Genomic DNA, 23,736 nt, shown 5'->3' with positions numbered 1-23,736 from the left:
ACGGCCCACCAGACCCTTGTCCTCCCTGCAACACAGCATCGTGTAGTTTTAAAGAAATTTCCTAGGCTGAGTATGGTGGCTCACGCCTATAATCCCAGCACTTTGGGAGGCTGAGGCGGGTGGATCATCTGAGGTCAGTTCGAGACCAGCCCGGCCAACATGATGAAGCCCTGTCTCTACTAAAAATACAAAAAATTAGCTGGCTGTGGTGGTAGGCACCTGTAGTTCCAGCTACTTGGGAGGCTGAGACAGGAGAATCTCTTGAACCGGGAGGCAGAGGTTGCAGTGAGCTGAGATCATGCCACTGTACTGCAGCCTGGGCAACAAGAGTGAAACTCTGTCTGAAAAAAAAAAAAGAGGAAAGAAAGAAATTTCTTCCTTCATTCACTCAAAAAATCATTTCTGAGGTTCCTACTACATGCTGGATGTCATTCCAAGCATGGAGGATACCACAGTGAATGAGACAGATGAGGCACCCATCCCTAGGAGCTCACAGGTCTGGAGATGATAAACAAGGCAATATAAAAAAAATATGCAAAAGGAAGAAATTTGGGGTAGATAATTAAAATAGAGTAAGATGACAGACTGTGCCTCAGGGCGAGAAGGCCCCTCTGAAGAGGCGGCATCCGAGCCAAGGCCTGAATGGTGAGAAGTGGCCAGCCCTGCAGAGGTGAAGTGGGAGGGCTTTCCAGGCACAGGAGACAGCATGTGCAAAGACCCTGGGATAGGAACAGCAGTGGGGCTCGAATAGAGGAGTGAGGGGGAGCTATGCCTGGGAGCTGTCTTCAGAGGCAGCGCTCCCAGGGCCTGCCATCCGGGTGCACATGTGTTGTGATATGAAGCCTAGAGGTGATCTTTCTCTGCCACAGGGGAGCAGGGCAGGGACCTGGGCCTGTCTCAGGTCGAAAGTGGAGATGAGCACCTGAGAGGGAGTCCAGCAACTCAGGTTCTAGGTGTGCCTCTGCCCCACGAGTCATCTAACTTCTTTTATTGGGGTGCAGTGATGTGATCACAGCTCACTGCAGCCTTGACCTCCTGAGCTCAAGCGATTCTCCCACCTCAGCCTCCCGAATAGCTGGGACCACAGGTGTGCAACACTGCGCCCAGCTAATGTTTGTATTTTTTGTAGGGATGGAGTCTCACCATGTTGCCCAGACTGGTCTTGAACTCCTGGGCTTAAGCAATCCACCCACCTCAGCCTCCCCAAAGCGCTGGGACATGAGCCACTGTGCCCCAGCCATCTAACTTCTTCATGCTGCAGCTTCCCTCTTACTAGATCAGCAGGTTTGGGTCAGACAGCTGTGGCTTTCAAATTTTGCATTTTGATGGAGGAACCCCTTTCTTCAAGGGACTGTCTTCTGGGGAGGAAGTTCAGTGGGTCAGGGGTCAGCAGCAGACAGGCATGTTGTTGGCAATGCTGGGCACAGGGCCCAGAGCCTGCCCACCTGCCCCTTTCGTCCCCAGCAGCCCATCTGCTTCCTTCTGCACCACTCCAGGAACAGGCCTGGGCAGCCCTGAGCTTTGGCCTGCGGTGCCGAAGACAGTCGGGGAGAGGGGCTCAGTCCAGCGCAAGCATAAGCAGCCTCCTCGACAGAGATGAGTCACAGAGCCCATGCCCTGCTAGCCCCATGGTCATTCTAAGGCTGTGGCATTTAGAATGGCTCTAAATACCTCAAGAAGAGATAAGATAGAAACAGAAGATGTCCTTTAACTGGGATACTCCTGTGGCTGAGGAAGTGCCCAGGCACATTTGTGCAGCAGCCGTGACAGTTTTCCCTCCTGCAGAGTCCACAAGTGAGGGAACTAAATGCTTGTCTGCTCCCCAGGCACCACAGTACGCACAGCAGGTGCCTGGACGTAGCACCCCTGTGTCTTCTTCAAAGAGTCAAGAGGCTCCTGTGTCCTCTTGAAAGAGAAAAGGCCACATGGGAGTGGGGGATCCTTGCCATCTAGTCCACCCGCGGACAGGAGCCATGTGAATGAGTCAGGAATGCTTTTGACTACAGGTCCCCAAACCCAGCTGACTATAGCAAAACATGAAGTTATTTTACCCTAAAACTAGAAGAATGGAGGAGCCGCCGCTGGTGCCATTTTTAACGCTGGGTTGGTGTCTCTGTGATGTTGTTGAGTCTTTTCCTCATGGTTGCAAGTTGCCTGCTATTGCTCTAACCTTGTCCACGTTCAAGGCATTGTGTTGTCTCATTGCTGCAAGAGGGTCACGTGGTTCCCAGTTGTAAGGGAGGCTGGGAAAGAAAGAATTTCATGTTTCTACCCTCTGGCTGAGAAAGATAAGGGAGAATGTTGATTCAGGATATAATATCAAGAAAACTGGTTCACAGTCTCTGCCACAGCCTGGGCACCATCAACTAAACTTTGACAATCGCTTTGGGTGTTAAGATGCCAAAGGCTTGGGCAGAGAAAAAGAATGGTAAGGAAAGGAAGCGGGGGAAGTGGGGAGGAAGGAAAAGAGAGGAGAGGGAGGCAGGCAGGGGAGCAGGAACAGCAATTGTTGGGGGCCTTCTGTATGTCAGACACAGAATTCAGTTCTTCAGCACACAGGGACACTGAGGCTCAGCTTTAGAGAGCTTAAGTAATTTGTTTTTGTGTGTGTGTGGTTTTTTTTTTTTTGAGATGGGATCTCACTCTGTGGCCCAGGCTGGAGTGCAGCGGTGTGATCTCTGCTCACTGCAACCTCCACCTCCTGGGTTCTAGTGATTCTCCTGCCTCAGCCTCCCAAGTAGCTAGGATTACAGGCATGCACCACCACACCCAGCTAATTTTTGTGTTTTTAGTAGAGACCAGGTTTCACCATGTTGGTCAGACTGTCTTGAACTCCTGACCTCAGGTGATCCACCTGCCTTGGCCTCCCAAAGTACTGGGATTATAGGCATGAACCACCATGCCTGGCCAGTAATTTGTCTGAAGTCATAGAATTAGTAAGAAAGAGAGCCCTAGTCTCTCCAAGCTTAATGCTGTTATTTCTCAAGGGAAGGGGTGGGGAAAGAGAAAGGAAAAAGAAAGCAACAGTCAGGATAGGGACAAGCTGGGGCCGCAGCAGCGCTAGCACTATCGGCTCCACGTGGACAGACCCAGGTCTGCTTATCTCACCACCGCAGTCCCTGCACCTGGACTGGGCCTTGGAATATAGTAGGGGCTCAATAAATGCGTGTGGACTAATGACTGAGTTATAACTTAGTTTTCATAGTACCATCACTATCCATAACTAAGATTCAGGCGTGCTTTGTGCCCAGCACCAGTCCAGCCCGCTTCAGCTATGACGGCAACCTTTAAAAGCAAGTCCCTGCTGTTGCTCCCTCATTTTAGAGATGAAGAGACCAGGGCTTGGAGAGTCAAGTCACCTGCCTGAGTTCACACCGACGAAGGGCCTGAGTGCAAACAGAGCGTGTCCACAGCCGCCCACTCTTCTCCACACCTGAACATGACCCCCCACACCAGAGTCAGCCCCAGAAAGGTCCCCATGCAGCATCCCAGGCCCCAGAGCCTTGGGCCATCATCCATATCGGACCTGTGGGCTCTGTCACGAAGAGACTGAGGGCTCTGGCAGGAGGTGCTACCTGCCCCTTTCTCTTGGTAACCTGCTCCCGTTGCCCTGCATGGCTTCCTTGGACCGAGTGAACATAAGTTAGTCTCACAGCCCCACAGCCCATGGAGGGTCTTTACCTCTGCTCACCCGCCGGAGAGCCAGCTAGAGTTTTATCCCTTAGGCTTCCAAGGCCAGCCTCCTTCCAAGGCGCGTATGGAGAAGCCCTGGGGTCCATCCCGGGGCAGGGCCTCACAGCAGCCCCAGCCCATTCCCAGGTCCTGGCCCAAGGGAAATCTCTGGCTGCATCCGATTCGCTCTGGTGGGTTCCTCCTTCTGTTCTGCTGGAGGTCGGTGAAGCGCAGCACCACGTGGCCTGGCTCAGTGGTCTCACCTTTGCAGGACCTACCACACACCCTGGAGACCCACACATCTTAGTCCAGCACAGCCACTGGATTCTAGCTCCGTGACTATGGACGTGTCCTCTGCTCTCTGAGTGCCAGTTTCCCCACTCTTGGGTGACTGAGTAAGTCACTTAATCTTCCTCCCAGAAGCCCTTAGACTTCATGTGCACAATGGCAATGAATATCAACCTTGTTATTTGGTGGATTAAATAAGATAACACATACACACTGCCCAGCACAGGTACCTGGTGTCCAGTGGGTTGCAGTAATTGACTACAACGAGCTCCAGGCTGCTCCGCCATGGAACCTGGCCTGGCTTGCTGCTTCCTCTTTTGAAACTTCTACTGAAGCATAATGCACATTCAGAAAAGAGCACGCATCACTCAGTTTCACAGCTCAGCCAAGTTCACAAACTGACTCCACCTCCTGTGACCCATATCAGATCAAGAAACAAAACATCGGCCGGGTGCAGTGGCTCAAACCTGTAATCCCAGCACTTTGGGAGGCCGAGACGGGCGGATCACGAGGTCAGGAGATCGAGACCATCCTGGCTAACACGGTGAAACCCCGTCTCTACTAAAAAATACAAAAAACTAGCCGGGCGAGGTGGCGGGCGCCTGTAGTCCCAGCTACTCGGGAGGCTGAGGCAGGAGAATGGCTTAAACCTGGGAGGTGGAGCTTGCAGTGAGCTGAAATCCGGCCACTGCACTCCAGCCTGGGCAACAGAGCGAGACTCCATCTCAAAAAAAAAAAAAAAAAAATCGGCACCATCCCAAAGACCCCTTGTGCTCCCTCTAGTCACTGCCTCTGGGCCAGGGTGACCACTGACCTGACTTCTAGGAGTATACATTGATTTTGCTGTTCTAGAACTTTATAGAATGGAACTGTACAGCATGTGCTCGTTTGCTCACAAGCATAAGTGTGTGAGGGTCATCTGTGTGATGGCATGCATCAGTAGTTCGTTTCTTTTCATGGCTGAGTAGTATTTCATGGTATGGGGGCGCCGACAATGTATCCATCCTTCATTTGTGGACATTTGGGAGCTGTTGTGTATAGTGCTGCTATGACTAGCCTACCAGTCTGCTATGTGTTTTTCTTCTTTCCTTTCTTTCTGCCTTTCGAGACAGGGTCATGCTCTGTGGCCCGGGCTGGAATGCAGTGGCACAATCATAGCTCACTGCAGCCTTGATCTCCCAGGCTCAAGCAATCCTCCCACCTCAGCCTCCACAGTAGCTAGGACTATGGGTGCATGCCACCATGCACAGCTAAATTATTTTTGCAGAGACAGGGTCTTGCTATGTTGCCCAGGCTTATCTTGAACTCCTGACTTCAAGTGATCCTCCCAAAGTGCTGGGATTATGGATGTGAGCCACCATGCCCAGCCTACTATGTGTTCTTTAGGGAACATCTGTGTTCATTTTATTGTGTACACACCTGCAAGTGGAAATGCAGGGTTGTGGTTGGCCTTGGTGTTTTCTCTGAGCCTCTCCAAGGGCACTAGAAAAGAAGGGAGGGAAAAGAGGCATGTGCATTACCCATGAGAGTTACAAAGTGTGGCCTGTGTCCAGAGTGGCCCACTGCATTCTGAGCTCTGTCGAAGACTTCAGAGCTATGTTGGCAGTGGGCAGAACGGGGCCTGAGTGAGGCAGTGATGCATCCCTACTGTGTGTAGGGTAACTCTTCTAAGAACCTGTCCCAGGCCGGGCGCGGTGGCTCAAGCCTGTAATCCCAGCACTTTGGGAGGCCGAGACGGGCGGATCACGAGGTCAGGAGATCGAGATCATCCTGGCTAACACGGTGAAACCCCGTCTCCACTAAAAATACAAAAAAATTAGCCGGGTGAGGTGGCGGGCGCCTGTAGTCCCAGCTACTCGGGAGGCTGAGGCAGGAGAATGGCGTAAACCCGGGAGGCGGAGCTTGCAGTGAGCTGAGATCCGGCCACTGCACTCCAGCCTGGGCGACAGAGCGAGACTCCGCCTCAAAAAAAAAAAAAAAAAGCCGGGCGCGGTGGCTCAAGCCTGTAATCCCAGCACTTTGGGAGGCCGAGACGGGCGGATCACGAGGTCAGGAGATCGAGACCATCCTGGCTAACACGGTGAAACCCCGTCTCTAATAAAAAATACAAAAAACTAGCCGGGCGAGGTGGTGGGCGCCTGTAGTCCCAGCTACTCGGGAGGCTGAGGCAGGAGAATGGCGTAAACCTGGGAGGTGGAGCTTGCAGTGAGCTGAGATCCGGCCACTGCACTCCAGCCTGGGCAACAGAGCAAGACTCTGTCTCATAAAAAAAAAAAAAAAAAAAAAAAGAACCTGTCCCAGCCCTCAGAGCAAATGGCCCAGTTGGGAAAATGAAGTTTAATGCAGGAAACAGGAAGTACCACAAATGCATCAGTTCAGAGCCAGCTGGGCGGCAGTCTGTGGAGGGATGTTGATTTGCCTGGGGTGGAAGTTGTCTTTGTTGACAGCCCAGGCACCTTTCCACCTCAGGAACACCCATGCATCCTTCAGTGCCCAACTTAAATGTCACCTCCTCAGTGGAGCTCTCCCAGATCTGCTACGTCCTTCTCACACCCTGGGCACTTCCTTCCTAGAACGTTTCAGGACTATCCAGCACAAATTGGAATACACTGCCCGTGACCCACATGCAGGTCAGGATCCCATGACATCACTTGTTTAATTTCTGTCTCCCCTGCTGGCCTGGAGGCTCCCTGTGGTCAACCCTGAGTCCGTATTGTTCATTGCCATATCACCTGCACTTGTCACGGTGCCTGGTGCGTGGTAGGGCCTCTGCACATATTTTTGGAAGGTACACAGGCCTAAAAATATGTGTGGTCAAAGCATGGAGGAGTCGCACATGGGTGACTGAGGGACAAAAGATGGCGAGTCCATCTGCAACAGAGTTCCCAGAGAGGAAAAGAAGGAAATAGGGCCAGCAGGGCAGTGGGGCCTCCCAACACCAGACCAGAGGGAGCTATAATTCGATTCCGCCGGTGACTGGGAGCTATTGAAGGTTTTGGAATAGGAGAGTGACATGACCAGAATTAACTGATGACATTTTAAAGCAAGACTTTTTGAAAAGGAATAATGAAATTGTAATTTTTACCTTTTATCGTGGTTTTCAGGAGAATGTATTTCAACAAGTCAGGCTCAGTTAGTTGTATTTGTAATGGAAAATTTATCTAAATGGAGAAGAATGAGGAAATAGTATTGGACTGTTTCTCCTAGATTTCAGCAAAGGTGTCAAACTGACTGTGAGGTTGCAGGCTGCTATGCAAAAATCAGTTAATATAAAGAACAAATGGATAGTCTGTGCTGCGGCCCAGCCCGCAGGTCAGGTGTTTTGAATCTAGGCACATGTGAAACCCTGGTGTTCTCCACGTCCTCCTCTTCCAGCTGGATGCCTTCCCTACTTTCCACCTGTTGCAAGCCTCCCACCTTCTTTGGTTCACAGTAAATGTCATCTCTTCCAGGAACCTTCCCTCTCACCCCCAGTCCCCCAGGAGAAACATCTCTCCTTTCTCCATACATATGCTGCACCTAGAGCACCTCTTAGCTGTGATACTGCTTTAATTATTTTTGTTATGGTGTGGGCAGGGACAGTTTATGGGGTAGAGATGGATGCTAGCCCTACCTAGTAGGAAAACACACACACATTTATATATATATATATAAATGTGTGTGTGTGTGTGTATATATATATATATATATATATATATATATTTTTTTTTTTTTTTTTTTTTTTTTTTTTTTGAGATGGAGTCTCTGTCGCCCAGGCTGGAGTGCAGTGGCATGATCTCAGCTTATTGCAACCTCCCCTTCCCGGATTCAAGTGATTCTCCTGCCTCAGCCTCCCCAGTAGCTAGGACTACAGACACGTACCACCACACCCAGCTAATTTTGTATTTTTAGTAGAGACGGGGTTTTACCATGTTGGCCAGGCTGGTCTCAAACTCATGATCTGAAGTGATCTGCCCGCCTCAGCTTTGCAAAGTCCTGGGATTACAGGCGTGAGCCACCATGCCAGGCCAGAAAACATATTTTATTTATTTATTTATTTGAGACAGAGTCTCACTCTGTCGCCCAGGCTGGAGTGCAGTGGCGTGATCTCAGCACACTGCAAGCTCTGCCTCCCAGGTTCACACCATTCTCCTGCCTCAGCCTCCCAAGTAGTTGGGACTACAGGCGCCCGCTACGACGCCCGGCTAGTTTCTTTGTATTTTTTAGTAGAAACGGGGTTTCACCGTGTTAGCCGCAAGGGTCTCAGTCTCCTGACCTCGTGATCCACTCACCTCGGCCTCCCAAAGTGCTGGGATTACAGGCGTGAGCCACTGCGCCCGGCCCAGAAAACATATTTTAAAGCCATAATACTGAGACAGGAATAGGTAGATCAACAGAATGTAATAGAAATCCACACATAATAGAAAATTAGTATAAGATGACATTTCCAATTAGTGGGTAAAGATAAGTTTATTTCAAAAATGATATGTAGGCCGGGTGCAGTGACTCCTGCCTGTAATTCCAGCACTTTGGGAGGCTAAGGCAAGAGGATCACTTGAGCCCAGGAGATTGAGCCTGAAGTGAGCCAAGATCGTGCCACTGCACTTCAGTCTGGGTAGCAGAGTGAGACCCTGTCTCAAAAATAAAAAATAAAAGATGGAATTAACACCACTTAGAAAGCCATTTAGAAAAAAGTAAGCTAGGCCGGGCGCGGTGGCTCAAGCCTGTAATCCCAGCACTTTGGGAGGCCGAGATGGGCGGATCACGAGGTCAGGAGATCGAGACCATCCTGGCTAATATGGTGAAACCCCGTCTCTACTAAAAAATACAAAAAACTTGCCAGGTGAGGTGGCGGGCGCCTGTAGTCCCAGCTACTCGGGAGGCTGAAGCAGGAGAATGGCGTAAACCCCGGGGGCAAAGCTTGCAGTGAGCTGAGATCCAGCCACTGCACTCCAGCCTGGGCGACAAAGCGAGACTCCGTCTCAAAAAAAAAAAGAAAAAAGAAAAAAATAAGCTAGATTCCCCACTTTGCTACTTACGTTGAGATAAATAACAGATGGAATAAAGATTTAAATGTAATGAAGATATAAAGTTTCCAGAAGAAAATATGGGCGAATTACTTTTGTAATCTTAGAGTGGAAAAAAAACTTTTGTTTTAACCTGGAGCCCTAAAGCCCTAAAGGAAAAAACAAAACCAAAAAAAAATCAGATGATATAAAAACGTAAAATTTCCATATGGCTAAAAAAACTTGTCATAAACTAAATAAAAAGACAACAAAAGGAAAACATATTTGCAAAATACATGACAAAAGATTAATTTTACTTATTTCCAAAAAGTTCTTACCAAAAAAAAAAAAAAAGACCAACAATTCAAATAGAGAAATTGGCAAAGGATATGAACAGGTCATTCTCAAAAGAAAAAAAAAAGAAAGAAAAAGAAATACAAGTGCCTTATAAACACACAGTGCACAGAAACATCTACTTACATTCCCAAGTGAAGAGGAGCAAAGGAAAATAAGAGACACCATTCTTTGCCCCTCAGATTGACAGAGATAAAAGAAATTGCTAATAGTAAGCAGTGACAAGTATGCCGCGAAATGAATGCTGCTAGATATTGCTGGTGGCAGAGTGAACTGGTGTAGCATTTAGAGAGAGGGATGTGATCCTGACTGTGCAATTATGAAATGTACAATCCTGATACTGATGATGATAAAAGCTACCATCTACCAAGCACTCCCTCTGGAGAAAAGATCAAGATGTCTTTTAAGATCTAACCTTGGCAGTCTCACACACCCTCATTTGCACAGTACACCATTGGTTCCACAGCCCGGTGCATTGTGATGGTACCAGGGTATGAAACTGGGCGGTGAGGGTCATCATGGCCATCTTGGAGACTGTCTACCACAGTTTGTAATCTCAAAGGGAAAAATTCGGTGCCAAATGCTACATTAAACACATGTTAAACATAGTAGATCTTTGGAAGGCCAAGGCGGGTGGATCACTTGAGTCCAGGAGCTTGAGACTAGCCTGGACAACATGGTAAAGCTCCACCTCTACTAAAAATACACAAATTAGCCAGGCATGGTGGCACACACCTGTAATCCTAGCTACTTGGGAGGCTGAGACACAAGAATGGCGTGATCAAGTCAGGGAGGCGGAGGATGCAGTCAGCCCAGATCATGCCACTGCACTCCAGCCTGGGTGACACAGCAAGACTTGATCAAAAATAAAACAAAACAAACAAACAAAAACATTGTGGATCATGTGTAGATGAGGAAACGGATGCTTAGAGAGGTTTAGGTATGGTGCCCAAAGTCATCCATCTAGTGTCAGAGCCAGAATTTGAACTAGTCCCATCTGATGACACTCTTTCCACCGGACCTCCTTGCTGGCCTCCCTGTCACCACTTCTGCTCCTTTATAATCTCATCTCCCCGATCTAAAAACGTAATTCAGATTGCATCCTCTCCTCACTCCCAGTGTAAAGCCCACACACCTCACGGGGGGGTGTTCAGGATGTTGGATACTTGGCCCTGTTTGCCCCCCCGATGCTCATCCCTCCCATCCTCCCCCTGGCCCACATTGCTCTAGCCACTCTGGCCACTGTTCCCTTCCTCAGCAGCTTTGCACCAGCTGTTCCAGTGCCCCCAGGTCTTCACCCAGATGTGAACTTCTGCCCTCTGGGGATTAGGACACCCAGTGGCTTCCTCCTGGGAGAGCTCTTCCCTGACCACTCAGCCCAGAGCCCATCCTGGCCTCCACCCTCACTCCACCCCCCATCCTCTGCCTCTCCCCTACCTGTTGTCCACACCTCACTCCTTCTCTACAGGATCTAAGAAGAGTCACACATTAAGTTTAGTTGTTATTTCTCTCTCTTTAATTCTTTGGAGATGGAGTTTCGCTCCTGTTACCCAGGCTGGAGCGCAAGGGCATGATCTTGGCTCGCTGCACCCTCTACCTCCTGGGTTCAAGCAATTCTCCTACCCCAGCCTCCCGAGTAGCTGGGATTACAGGCATGCCCCACCACGCCCATCCAATTTTGTATTTTTAGTAGAGACCAGGTTTCACCATGTTGGCCAGGCCAGTCTTGAACCCCTGACCTCTGGTGATCCATCCACCTCGGCCTCCCAAAGTGCTGGAATTACAGGTGTGAGCCACCTGTAATTTCTCTTTCATCTCATCATTTAGAAAGTCAATTAGTGACAATGAATGTTTTGTAGAGTCCAGGACTATTGCGTTGTGGAGTTTTTCTGGATTTCTTGTCTGATTGTCTCTTGAGGAGCAGATTCAGATGAAGCATGTTGGGGAAGCACATGGCTCAAGTGATGCTGTGTCTTCCACTGCCTCCCTTCAGGAGCCGAGGACATCATGTCTGGTGGCCCCACTTTGGAGGCTGCTGAATTTGGTCACTTGATTGGGAAGTGTCTGCCAGATCGCTCCATTGTGCAGGTACATTTTCTCCTCTGTCATTAATACGTCATTTGTGGGGATAAATTTTTTTTTAATGCTTTGACATGCTTGAGCAGTGTCTGCTGTGGTCACACTAAGATCCTATTTGTCCTAGTAGTGGCAAACCGGAGTCCCATGGCCAGGTCCCTACCTGTGGGACATGTTCACTTCGTATGGGAAGCTGCATGAAAGCGGTTTGCTGTTTAAAAAGCCCCATCAGAGCATACCCCAATCATCTGTTTACAAAAGCACCCAGTGTCTTCAGAGGCTGGAGGGGACCTGGGGCAGCATTGCCCCCTCCCTCCCCTCCGAAGCAGATGGGAGCAGCTTTCTTTGCCATGTTCTCCTACCAGGCTGGGGCCAGAAGAAGGGACACATCACTGGAAGAATTAGTAGTCAAGAAACTAGGTCACCTGATTCCTCGTTGGGACTCATGCTGTGGCCACTTTAAGGAGTGGGGGAGTGGCACAAGGACACTGAAAACAATCTACACAAGGTTACTCCAGGAGTGGCAGCTCCTGCAGGAATAAGGATCTGGGAGATTTCCCAGAGCTTCAGCACACACACATGAAAACTCGCCTAATTTGCAGTGCTGCTCAACAGCCAGGTTTCTGCAGGGCTCTCAACTGTTTTCTGTGGGTTGAGCAGGGCTGGGCTGTTTTATCTCAGGGATAGTAAATGAGTTCACATTTCATGCCTACAGAAAATCACTGCTCTGCCCTCCTGGGCAATACTAGCTCTCTTTTATTAGTCAGAGAAGAGGTGGGTTATCTAGGTTCAATTCCACCTTTGAACTTCAGTTGGATTTGGCTTTGTGTTTCAAGCTCAGATGTCCACCACTGCTGTGAAATAGTAATTCAGGCCAGGAGAAGTCAAAGGTCTCTGGAAATGTGGTGGGGAAAGAGGGAAATCCTGAGCCTGAATTATCTCATTTTCAGAGTGAGGATGGACAGTTCCCACGTTGGAAACACTCACATTTCCTGGATGAACTTAAGAGCTGTGGCCACCAGTTCATTCTAAAAATCATTATTGGGCACCAGCATGTGTGGATAAATAAAGCCTCCCACCTGCCCCACACCACTGAGGATGAGAAGATCTAGTAAACTGGGGAGAGTGAATTGGTTTGAAAACACATTTGATTTCAGGAATAAAAGGTGCTAATGAGTAAATGTGCCTAAACCCTCTTTTAAAAAGAAAGTGTGAGTTTTCTATTGACAGCAGAGTCTTGAGCATGTGCGGAAGGAAGCCTGCGTGGCGCTAATGTGATGTCTTGTCATCGTTTTATTTTTCTGACGGGTAAACGCTGGGCTCTGAACCTGTGGGGTTGTACTTCCCACTCGCGGCTGTAGAGGGAGCCTTGTTTACCACGGATTGTTCACAATGCAAAGCTTTCAGAGGAAGAAAGAAAAAGGCTTTTTACAGAAAAAAAGTTGGAGGGTTAAAGGCAGTCTGTTTCAAAATTGCAAACAATTGCGGTGGCTGTCTCGTTTTCTCTTCTCTGCTGGTTCCACCGTGAATTAATGGTAGCGTAAAGAGTCAGTAGAAATTGCCCTTCCTCTTCGGATGCGGCCAGAGGAATCAGGAGGTGGGATCCTTATCGGGTTTTTTTTAGTGGTTTTTTTTTTTTTTTTTTGGCAGTTTCCCCACAGAATTCCACGAGGGCAGCTCCCCATCCTTGATGAAGCGCAAGCTTTTTTCGAGGCTGATCTATGGTAGCGGAGGGTCTGGATTTGTAGGGGTGGGGTGGGAATGGGTCCCCTGACCCATTTTCTCCATCGGGGTCTAATTCTGCGGTTTGGTGACAAGCGTGTTGCTTTTCGGGCCGAGTCCGAGGTTGCTCGGAGGTTCAGGGCCCCCACCCCGCGACGCCCGTCCCGCCTTCTCCGCCCCGGGCAGGGGTCTGTCCGTCGGGGGGACCGCATCTGGGCTCCGCGTGGTCCCCCTCCCCGGCGGTGCAGTCTCCGCGGACAGTGCGTGCCCGGGTCTGGGCTGGAGCGGCGTCCCCGAGATTATCCTATTACTTTACAACTGTGGCTCGCGCGCCGTCAGGACCCGGCCCCGTGTGGGCTGGCGGAGCACAATGACCGGCGGCCGGGCTGGGGCGGGCACGCGGGCGCGAGCGGGCGGCGGGCGCTCGGGGTCGCGTAGATGTTTGGGTCGAACAGGTGAGCGCCTCCCGGACTCTCGGGCGCCCGCGGGGGGCAGGGAGGAGGGCGGAGGGGGTGTAAACTAAGTGGTGGGAAAGAGACAAAGGAAGAGTGAAGAGCGAGACGATACGGATGGGGGAGGGGGAGGGGCGCGGAGGGGCAGCCGGTGGGCAGCGCGCCGAGGAGCTCGAGCTTGAACTTGATCAAGCACCGAGGGCCCTGCCGTGGGGGTGGGGCGGGGGCACGGCCTAGAGCCGGCCACGTGCCTGGCTTTCCCAGCCCTGGGTCTCGCTCCGGCCGCCCGGGGGAGCCGAACCCCGAGGCCCGGCAGCCCCGCCCCACAAGTACCCGCGTCTCTGGGGACCCAAGAGACGCACTGGGGTCGAGGGCTGCCCGAAGGGGCCCCGGACGCCGAGAGTTCCTGAGGGTGCCTGAGTCACTTTCTTTGGGCCAAGTCTCCCTCTCCTGGCCGACCGCAGACAGCCCGCCGGGTGCCCGCGCCCCCCAGCCCCCACCGGACCCAGAGACCGCGGCCTCCGGGAGCGATGGGTAGGCATAGATCCCAGCGCCTTCTTTCCGGGCTCAGCCCCTTGCAAGGATCTTCCTCGAAGCGCTTCCCCCTTAAGAGCGCTCTCCCCACCGAAGCGCACGGCGGCGCGTCCAGCGCGCCCTTATCCTCCCCTACCTGGCCCAGCGCCCCCTCCTTCCTCCTCTTCTCCCCCCGCGCCTGTCTCCCTCCTTTCTCCTCTCCCCTCTCCCTGGGTGCCTCCTTTTCCTCTCTCCCTTCCCCCCCGTGCCCACTCCTCCCTCTCACCCGCCCCTCCACCACCTTCTCCTGCTGCTCCTCCTACTCCCCCTGCCTGCGCCCTCCCTGCGCTCCCCTCCCCCCGCCCCCGCCCCGTGCCCGGTCCCGCCCCCCTCCCCCGCCTCCCCGTGCCCGGTGCCCCCTCCCCCTTCCTCCGGGCCGCGGCGACGCCGCCGCTGCCGCCGCTGCTCGCCTGGGCCCTCCTCCTGGCCACCCCCGCCCCCGGGCCGGGCAGTGACGCGCCGCGGCGGTGCCAGCCCCTCTCCCCGGGCGGCCGCGGCGGCAGCAGCAGCAGCAGCAGCAGCAGCTGGAGCTGTGGGGCTGTCACCGCCGCCCGCCCCGCTCACTCGCGGATCCCGACCGCCCATCTCCGCCTCGCCTCCCGCCCAGGTACGGAGTCCGGCCAGGATCCCGACGATCGGGCCGTTTCCGGGGCCCCGGCCGCCGCCCCCCTTCTCCTGCTGCTGCCGCCGGCCGTTGAGCTGCGGTTAGGGGGGCAGGGGGCTGGGGGCGGTTCTGGGGAGGGGCGCAGGGGGAGCTTCCTTTGCTGGGGCTGAGGAAGGGGGCGCGGGGGAGCGGCTGCGCCCTGGGAGGAGTGGGCTGGGGCGGGGGGGCGGGTGAGTGTGCCCCAGAGTGGGGTGGGGGGCGATGAAGGCTGCACTGTGGGGGCCGCAGGGCGCCCGAGAGGTGTGTCTGGCCCCGAGCGCCCGGGGTCGCGGGGCGCACCCCACTCCTGGGGTGCGCGCCGCGAGTCCTGGGGGGCTGTGATTGTGCGCGCCGCGCCGCGGTATTGTGCGACGGCCGCTCGGTGTGCGGCGGGCTCGGCACCGCGTCCCGGAGAGGGAGGCGTTCGCTGGCGGCGGGGTGGGGACCGGGCTCGGGTTGCCGCGGCCGCCACGAGAAGGGAAGTGGACTGTGTTTGGGGATGTGAGGACGGGAAGCGTTGAGTGGCAGGGAGGGGTTCCCCGGCGCGGCGCGGGGAGTTGAGACGCGGTTTGCAGAGTTGAACCCACTTCGGCAGGCCCGGGTCCTTCCCGGGAGGGGACGGGGTGTCCCTCTCAGGTGCACCGTCTGACCGGAAGCCGCGGGCGTCGGCGGCCCCTGGCGAAGGGGCCTTCCTTAATGAGGGGACACGGCGGGGCGGGGGCAGCCGGCCGGCTCGAGGGCGCGCGCAGGGGTTAAGTTGGATTTACACCTCCGCCCGCTCTCTCCTCCCTCCACCTAGTCCTCAAGGCTGGACACTTTGGGTGGGGAGGAGGAGGGAGTGCAATCCGCATATTTATTCCAGCCACTCGGGAGCAGAAGTGACCCTGCTTCCACCCGGAGCTGCGTTTGCCCGAGTCCGGCCGCCCCTACCGGGCTGCGCTTCCTGGGGGAAGTTCTCGTTAAGCCTCGCTAATTAGCATTATTCCTGTAGAAAGGTTAAGGTTAGACTGTCCTTTTCCTTATGGGAGGCCCACCCCCTCCTCCCCATTCCCTGCTCCCTCCCCTCTCCCCAAGAGCACAAAAGCACAGAAAGAAAGTGTGAAGAGGCTCAGATCAATGGAGAAGCCACAAACCCATTAATTCAAATGGAACCTTTTTTCCCCCTCTAAAACATTGATTTTCCTTTCTGTCTGCTCTGAGGGGAGATGAATAACCTCCTGATTTCACCTGAAATGGTGTTTGGACTCTGTGATTTCCTCCTCTTTCTGAGAAGGATTGTGGCTTGAAATAGATTGTCCCTTGAGATAAAGCCCTACTTATCCCAGAATCAGCTGGCAACCCCAGCCTGCCCCCACACCAACTCACACACACCAAAAAGGGGGTGTGCGGAGAGGACCTCATGACTCTTCTGGGGAGAGCCATCTGTGTGATGGGACCAGGCCCATTTCTTGACCCCTGACACAGGCCAGATTCTGGACTGAATTGGTCTGGGGAAAAGGCCCATTTATGGCCCAGGCCCCGTGGTAGTTTAGCCCCCCGGGTAGTAAATTACTCCTTCATTGGAAAGCCATTAGGGCCTAAATGTGTCCTTGAATAATATCAAGCTCCTGTCTAATCCAGGCTCAGGCTGAGGCTTGCTTAATAGAGCAGGGTTTTAAGACAGCACCTCTAGAGCTGGGCGACACCACCCTATTCAGCACCTTCGTGCAGCACAGTGGGAACAGAGATCACTGCGGCCTTCCTCCCAGCTGAGAAGACGCCTTTGGGGAACTTTTCCTGTGGCCGCTACCCTGGGGCTCTGTGGAGCTGAACCGCCTGGGAGTTGCTCAAGAACTTTTTCTGTGTTGTCTGGGTTCCTTTCTTGGAAGGACAGCCCTGCAGGGGATTAGCTCACAGCGGCTCCCTTCCAGCCTTCCTTTTGGCTGGAAGATCCCTGTCTGCTGAAGCTCCTCTCCAACCTCACTTTTAAAGAAACCCCCGTTAATGGCAGGGTCTGGGGTACCAGCGAGGCCCTCGTGGTGAGGAACGCTGATGGGGAGCAGCCAGGTGCCTTTGCTTAGGAACAAAAGCCTGTTTTCCACTCGATATACAGTGGGAAAGTGTGGGAAATGCTCACTTCCAGCATCCAGGCTTCCATGACAGCAGGGACAACAGGACCACATGTAGATGGGAATACGCTTCTGACAGACACGGTGTGCGTGTGAGTGAGTGTGAGGGAGAGACAGCGAGAATGACTCCAGTATGGTAGGTGATTGGCTGTGTCTCAGCTCTCCCTGCCTCATATTTCCCAGAAGAGCTGGTGCTTGCATGGCTAGTAAGCAGAGGAGGCATGTTCGCAGGAAGGAGTGGAATTGTGCAGGGAGTGCTAGAAGGCTGGCCTCCTTCCCTGGTGGCTAGGTGGGCTTGGGTTGTAGCTATAAAGCAACAGCTTTAGGACCCCACACACCCAGGAGCTCAGACCACCCTCATATTTCATATATCTGTGGCTCAGACCACCCTCACATTTCATGTGGGCGGCCCCTTCACAACAAGGATTTGAACCCCTGATGCTTTAGATCCTGGGGGTTTGTCGTCTTCCATTAATAAGCCATCTGATGAACTGAAGTGGTTAAGTTGGGGTCACATGCGGTTCAGTACCTTCTTGGCATGCTCAGAAGGCTGTGTGTGTAATGCTCGCTGACATGGAGACAAGGGGGAGAGTCGCCTCTTGCAGAAGAATGTCCAGGGCCTGGAAGGGGCCTGCAGGTGCCCAGAAGGTGGTGCCTACCAGTGGGTTGAGAAGAGACTCCACTTTGGGATAGAGCTGGTGCTGGGGCAACCGCCTGAGGCTGGTGTTCTTCCCAATGGGAGCTTTAGCCTCCTGTCGAACAAGCCTCGGGGCTTTATAGAGAGGGGTCTCTTTCCTGCTCGGCCCAGAAACATCCCCTGCACATCCCTGCCCCCGCCTTCCTCTGCAACACACACCCAGGGCTCCTGGGCAGGGGTTACGGCTTACAATTGCACTCAATTCTCAGCAAATCCTCCTCCTTTTCTTTCTCAAGCAAGCCGTAGAGATAGAATTACAGCTCTCAGGAAGGGTCTGGAAAATACTGTGTGAGGCACGCCCCAGGATCCCGGGTCCTGGAGGATGCAAATGGCTCAACTTCAGAGGCACCAGGAGCCCAGTTGCAGAGAAATTGACCCCAGTTGTAAAATAATCAGGTTACTGATAGCACCTGCCCGTAGTTACAAGCCATGGATACAGTCCCGTTTCCACCATTTCCCCTCTGGTCTCCCGTTTTCTCCTCCTCCTGGGCTGGGCAGTGGTTGCACTAGTTACCCTGCAGAAGAGGAAGGGCCTCAGAAGCTGGGTGGAGAGAAACTGAACCTGCCCATGAATTTTGGACTGAAGATAAGAACAGGGAGGGTCTGGTCAGCTCCTCTCCCTCTGCCCCAGAGGCCGGGCTCCCAGGTTGGGGTGTGTCCCAGAGGCTGACTGGGTGCTACCCATCTGCCTGCCTAACTCTTAAGTTCCCTTTTCAGAAGAGCATTTGGCTTTGGCTCTATTACCCTGTGACCCATGATGGCTTTGGTGCTGGAATAAATGATTGCTGGGTGGGCAAGGCCATGGGCTTCAGGGTTTCCAAAGGGCAGAGGCTAGAGAAACCAGTGGGTAGCTGACTGGACAGTCACATGGGGACTGAGGAGAGGGAACCCAGAAGTAATGGGACTGCACACACTTTTTTTTTGTAAATAGAGACAGGGTCTCACTGTGTTGCCCAGATGGGTCTTGAACTTCTGGCCTTAAGCAATTCATTCACCTCAGCCTCCCAAAATGTTGGCATTACAGGTGTGAGCCATCGCACCCAGCCCACAGTTGTAGTCTCTAAGTTTTGTTGAAGTTTGTTAACGGAAAGGGAGAAATTAGCCCCAATTCATCTGACATTCCAGAAGGGAGAAGTAAGACGCACCCTGTGACCTCTGGGTGAGTCAGTGAGCACCTTGGGTCTCTGAGCAGGCCTGAGGCCTTGGTCACTCTCAAACCTGCACCATTGCTTCCAGCATGGCCCTCTGGACTTGGGTGTATTTTCCCCCTCTACACAGTCGTCGTTGACGGATTCTGATCTGTGTGTACCTGTAACTGCCTTGTGATTAGCCTGCTTCTCCAGCCTTGGCTTAGGGTGTGAGTAAGGGACTGGAGCTACAGTCTGCCCATCTGTGACTGGGGGGCTTATATCCATGAACTGGACTGTGCTGCGCCAGACAGGTTGCAGAGGGTCTTGGGAAGTCTTCTTCTCTAGCTCAGCCCTTGAAAGTGTGGGTGTTGAAGGGTTTGTGTAAGTCTGACCAAAACTTATTTTTGTATTGTGTGTTTTTGAAAAGTTAGGCTTAATAGACTTGATTTCTCACTTAAAAAAATTGCTGTAGCAGCCAGGTGTGGCAGCTCACACCTGTACTCCCAGCACTTTGGGAGGCCGAGGCACTTGAGCCCAGGGGTTTGAGACCAGCCTGGGCAATATAGTGAGCCCTTGTCTCTACAAAAAATTAAAAGTTAGCCAGGCGTGGTGGTATATGCCTGTAGTGCCAGCTCCTTGGGAGGCTGAGGCAGGAGCCTGGGGGCTCGAGGCTGCAGTTAGCCATGATTGCACCACTGTGCTCCAGCCTATGTGACAGTAAGATCCTATCTTTAAAAAAAAGCCATAGCAGTCAAGATATCAGAATCTTAGAACCTCTTTCACAAAACTGGGGTTCCCCTGGCAGAACCCTGGAGGCTGTGGGAAAACTCCTTGGGAGCTGGGGAGAGAACAGTCATTGTTAGGTAACGAGGCAGTGTGTCCACAGTTTCTCCCCACTGCACCTACAGATGGGTCAGAATTTTTGCTGGTCCCTTTTCCTAGCTAACAAGGCCTGGTGTGAAGGAACCCTGCCTTGGTTATCTATGTCCCTACCACAATGCCAGCACATAGTTGATGCTCAATAAATGTACATCAACTCATTGAAGAAAGTGAGCATGCATGAATGTGTGTGTTGTGTGTGTGTGTGTGTATGTGTGTGTGTAAATATAGCCTCATCACCCATGAGTTCCCTCTGGGCCTCATCTTGAGACACTTGGTCATTAAGGAATCTGGTTCCTCCCATTGAAGGGAGGAGATGTGGTGAGGTGGCCCATGGTGCGGTGACACTGTGATGCAGGCTCTGGGCACAGACCGCCTGGGTTTATACACCAGCTGTGCTGCTGGCTCCGTGTCCCTGGGCAGTTGGGGGAGGCGGGGTGGGCCTCGCAGGGGCAGTTGTCAGAGCTGGAGCTAGGCCTGACATGGGTGCCTGTGTTACGGGGTCATGGGAGGAAATCTCATAAAACCCTTAGCCTGAAGCCCCGTGCCTGTGGGCACTGGGTGCTCCTCCTAATCAGGTAATTTTGATGCCAGGTTAGGTGTAGCCCATCTTTTCCCAGTGGGACCCATCAAGGAAGTGAGGGGTGGAGGGGCATTTGGGTGGACAGTTCAGTGATGTGAGCCAGAGAAACCCTGGCTGTGTGTGGGGTGGCTGGCAGCAGCAGGAGGGAGGCATTACAGGGCACCCGGCTGCCACCAGCCCACCAGCCTGCATCCTGGGCTTCAGATGCCCTCCATTCAAGAACTATGCGCAATGGGACCAGAGTCCTTAATTGTCAAATTAATGCCGCGTCCTCATTAAACACCAACACCATGCTGGGCAATTCAGTTGATTCAACAAGTCTCATTGCCTTGTGCAGGATTCAGAGGACATACAGTCTGGTCCCCACTGTTAGAAGGACCTAAGGTTTTCCGGGGGAAGACAGGGCAGAGATCCACAAGACAGCGACAGCTGGATACAGCTTGGAGTTGGGATTGTGGCTCACAATCAGCCGTGTGGGTGCTAGGCAAGGGCCAACTCAGTTAGGAGGGCGTGTCCAGTCCTTGGCGACTGCACAGATCTGGCTGTGCCTCATGTTGGCCCGTGACCTTGGGCAAGCCCCTTAACCTCCTGGAGCCTCGGTTTCCTCATCTGTGGAGCGGGGCTGACAGCTGTACCTGCGTGCTGGGCCTGTAGTGAGGGTGAAAGGCCACAAGCCCAGGGGGGCGCTGGGCCCCTGAGAAGTTTGCCTTCTGCTGTGATGGTTTGGAACTTGGCTAAGTGAGGCCAGAGTGTGCAAGCCGTCCCTGCTGCTCTACCCCCCGTGTATTGAGTGGAGTTCAAGAGCCTTTCTCCAAGCTAGAGATGGCAGGTACTGCCCTGCCAGGGTTGCGTGCACTGTGGGAGGAGACCTTTTCGTGTGGCTCCTCTGGGCCCGCCCACGCCTGCCCACCGTGGCCTCCTTGCCTCTCCTCAAACCCAGCAGCTTGTGCCCCACTTGCTGCTGCCTGTGCCTGAAAAGTGCGTGGAGCCACACAGACCTCTTCTCACGGGCTCCCCTTCTCACTTCTTGCAGGCCTCTGCTCCAGTGTTTCTGACCCGTGGGGTTTTCCTGGGCTGCCCTGGCAAACAGGTCCCTCTGCCCTCTCGCCCCGCTTCTGTGAGCTTTGCGGCCCTCATCAATGCTTTTCTGCTCATTGTCCGTCTCCCTCACGGATGAGGGGTGCCAGACAGGCCAGGAGTGTGTCTGGTCCACAGCTGAGTTTCCCAGCGCCTAGAGGGGAGCTTGGCCCATAGTAGGTGCTCAGTAAATACCTGTCGAATGGATGGATGGGGAGTTTGGAGTAGGTGGCGCTTTCAACTGTTACTAGAATACTCTGTCTTTTAAGTCATGAGCGTTTGAACACTACCCAGAGTCTTTCTCCTTCACCTGTGACTTCCGGTCAAACCCTGAGCATGGCACCCCCTGGGCGGCCAGGAAGTAGCAAGGGGCCCACGCGAGATGCTGTGTTCCTGGTTCCTGGAGCCAGCATGGCAGGACCAGCTGGGAAGATGGGGAGCCGCCTGCCCCTTGCAGCCTTGCTCAAGGCTCCAAGGAACCTTCCCCCACCTGCCAGTCTCTCTTCCCCCTCCCCCTCGTCTCCCTCCATCCAGTTAGCACAGGGGAGAGTTCTGTTGTCCCTTTGTACCCTTTGTGCAGAGAACCTTTTGAACGTGTGTGTGTGTGTGTGTGTGTGTGTGTGTGTCTGGGTGTATGAGTGAGTTTTCATGAAGGAGGGCTGTGGGTGGAGGTGCTTGTGTTTATGGAGCAGGCAGCCCGTGGGAGGGAGGCAGAGTGAGTGTGTGTGCCTGTGTGTGGAGAGAGGACACCAGAGGACATGTGGGCTCTATCCATTCCCCGAGGCCCTGGGTGTGCCGCGTGGGGACTGCAGTCGTCATAGCCCAGCTCCTGTCCTCTGGATTCAGCAGAGGGTCCACACTGCACAGAAGCTATAAATTCCAGGAAACTCCCTACCAGCCCAGCGGGTGGGGGAGGGAGTGGAGGCGAATCCACACTGGTTCTCTAGCACTTGGAGCAGATGTGTCTGCCTCAGGGACAGCAGCCTAAGAAAGTTCCAACCAAAGTGTGTTTGCTCACTATAAAAGAGGCGTCTGTGAGGGGGCCCCAGAGGGGAGGCTTGGGGGGTGCTCTGCCAGAGGTCCTCACTGGGGGCCCACAGAGGCCATTGTGTCTTGCTGGGGGGAGGCCAGAACTCTGGGTGTGGGAGCTGCTGGGTCATCTTTCTTGGTTTTACAGCCAGCTCCCAGGCACAGTTGCTTGCTGCTCCTGAAAGGCTGGGCCGGAGGAGGTGGGGGCCCTTCCCGCTGGAGGGCTGGGTTGAAGGGGCCCCGCCCCGGGGGTTCCCGGATGACTGGCCAAGGGCCTCCGAAGCCAGCAGCGAGGGGAGAGGAGGCAGGCGTGGTCCTCTCTAGCAGGCCATCCGGCTGTTTGGAACGCCCTGGCGGCCCCCCAGGCCCTTGAGCTGAACCCCCTTTGCGGTCTGGTCCGAACCCTGGCCTGCCCCGCCCCCTTCCTTCTCTGCACTTCTGGGGCTGGCCCTTTCAGCCCTGGAAGCTGCCCAAGAGCGTATCTTTGAAGCACAGCAAAGGTTAGGAAGGAGGAAGACAGAAATGTCCACTGGGCTGGGGGAGTGGGAGAAAGGAATTCCATGCATGCTTCATGGGAGTCAGGGCGCCGGGCCTGCTGGGGGCACTCAGCTCAGCCTCAGTGCCCGGTGGCCGGCATGTCCTGCTGCCCGCTTCTTGCCGCCGGGTCCTGTGCAGAGTGAGCCCTGGTCCCTGGGCTGGGAGCAGGGAGCGGCAGCCCTTGTTTACAGCGCTTGTTTCAACCTTGGCTCACAAGGGTAAGAGCCAGGCCCTGCCATCCGCCCCTGCAGGATGCGAGACCTCATAATTGTCTTCAATTACAGACAGCACCGGCCCTTAGCCTTGGCTTCCGACAGGAACCAGAGCTGGGGCCACTTCCACTGGGCAAGGGGGAGCACTACCCAGCCCTCACTTCAAGGTTTGAGGGCTCCCTGAGGCCTTCGGGGTACTCGCAAATGCCCACTGGCCCTGGGGTCCACTCACAAGGCTGCCTCGGGCCGATGAGAGCCCGTCCCTGCTGAATGCCCACCTTCTTTGTCCCTGCTCAGGATGAGACGTCTGTGAGCAGCGAGGATTTTGATATGAGCGACTCCACATGGATGTCAGCTGACCCGCACCTGGCCTCCAGCCTGAGCCCCAGCCAGGACGAGAGGATGCGGAGCCCACAGAACCTCCACAGTCAAGAGGACGGTGAGTGCCCCTTGGTGGCGGTTGAGGAGGGGCTGTGCCCGGCCCCCTGCTCTCAGTTGTCCTCAGGTGAGAGGTGTGGACATACTCCAGGGTGGCGGAATCTGGGCCAAGGCCTTCGGGTGGCCCAGACCCAAGCTTGCACTGCCCCCAGCGTTCTCAGCATCTCCACGGGCCCCACTGCGCCAGCCCCTGGCTCCTTCCTCCCAAAGATGAGGGAGGGACCCCATGGGACTGGCAGCCTGTGAGGCCAGGGGTGTGCCTGGTAGCCGAGATGCCATGG

At 53.9% G+C, this 23,736-nt stretch overlaps 1 protein-coding gene across 5 annotated transcripts in view; it reads left to right on the top strand.

Annotated features, from left to right (window-relative positions):
* Positions 1-23,736, top strand: part of NOL4L (nucleolar protein 4 like) — a 146,538-nt gene that overhangs the window by 92,122 nt on the left and 30,680 nt on the right. For 3 of the 5 annotated variants that reach the window (XM_033186086.1, XM_033186088.1, XM_033186087.1), the window contains exon 5: positions 23,315-23,456. In XM_033186086.1, the coding sequence (XP_033041977.1) occupies positions 23,315-23,456 (142 nt within the window). Of the gene's footprint in view, positions 1-14,506; positions 14,730-23,314; positions 23,457-23,736 lie in introns of those variants that run through there. The other 2 variants (XM_033186089.1, XM_033186091.1) reach the window with 1 other exon arrangement.

This window comes from Trachypithecus francoisi, unplaced genomic scaffold (genome assembly GCF_009764315.1).
Source record: "Trachypithecus francoisi isolate TF-2019V2 unplaced genomic scaffold, Tfra_2.0 Lachesis_group21, whole genome shotgun sequence".
Classification (NCBI taxonomy): Eukaryota; Metazoa; Chordata; class Mammalia; order Primates; family Cercopithecidae; genus Trachypithecus; species Trachypithecus francoisi.
The sequence above is the reverse complement of the archived record's forward strand: the minus strand, read 5'-3'. Positions and strand labels throughout refer to the sequence as shown.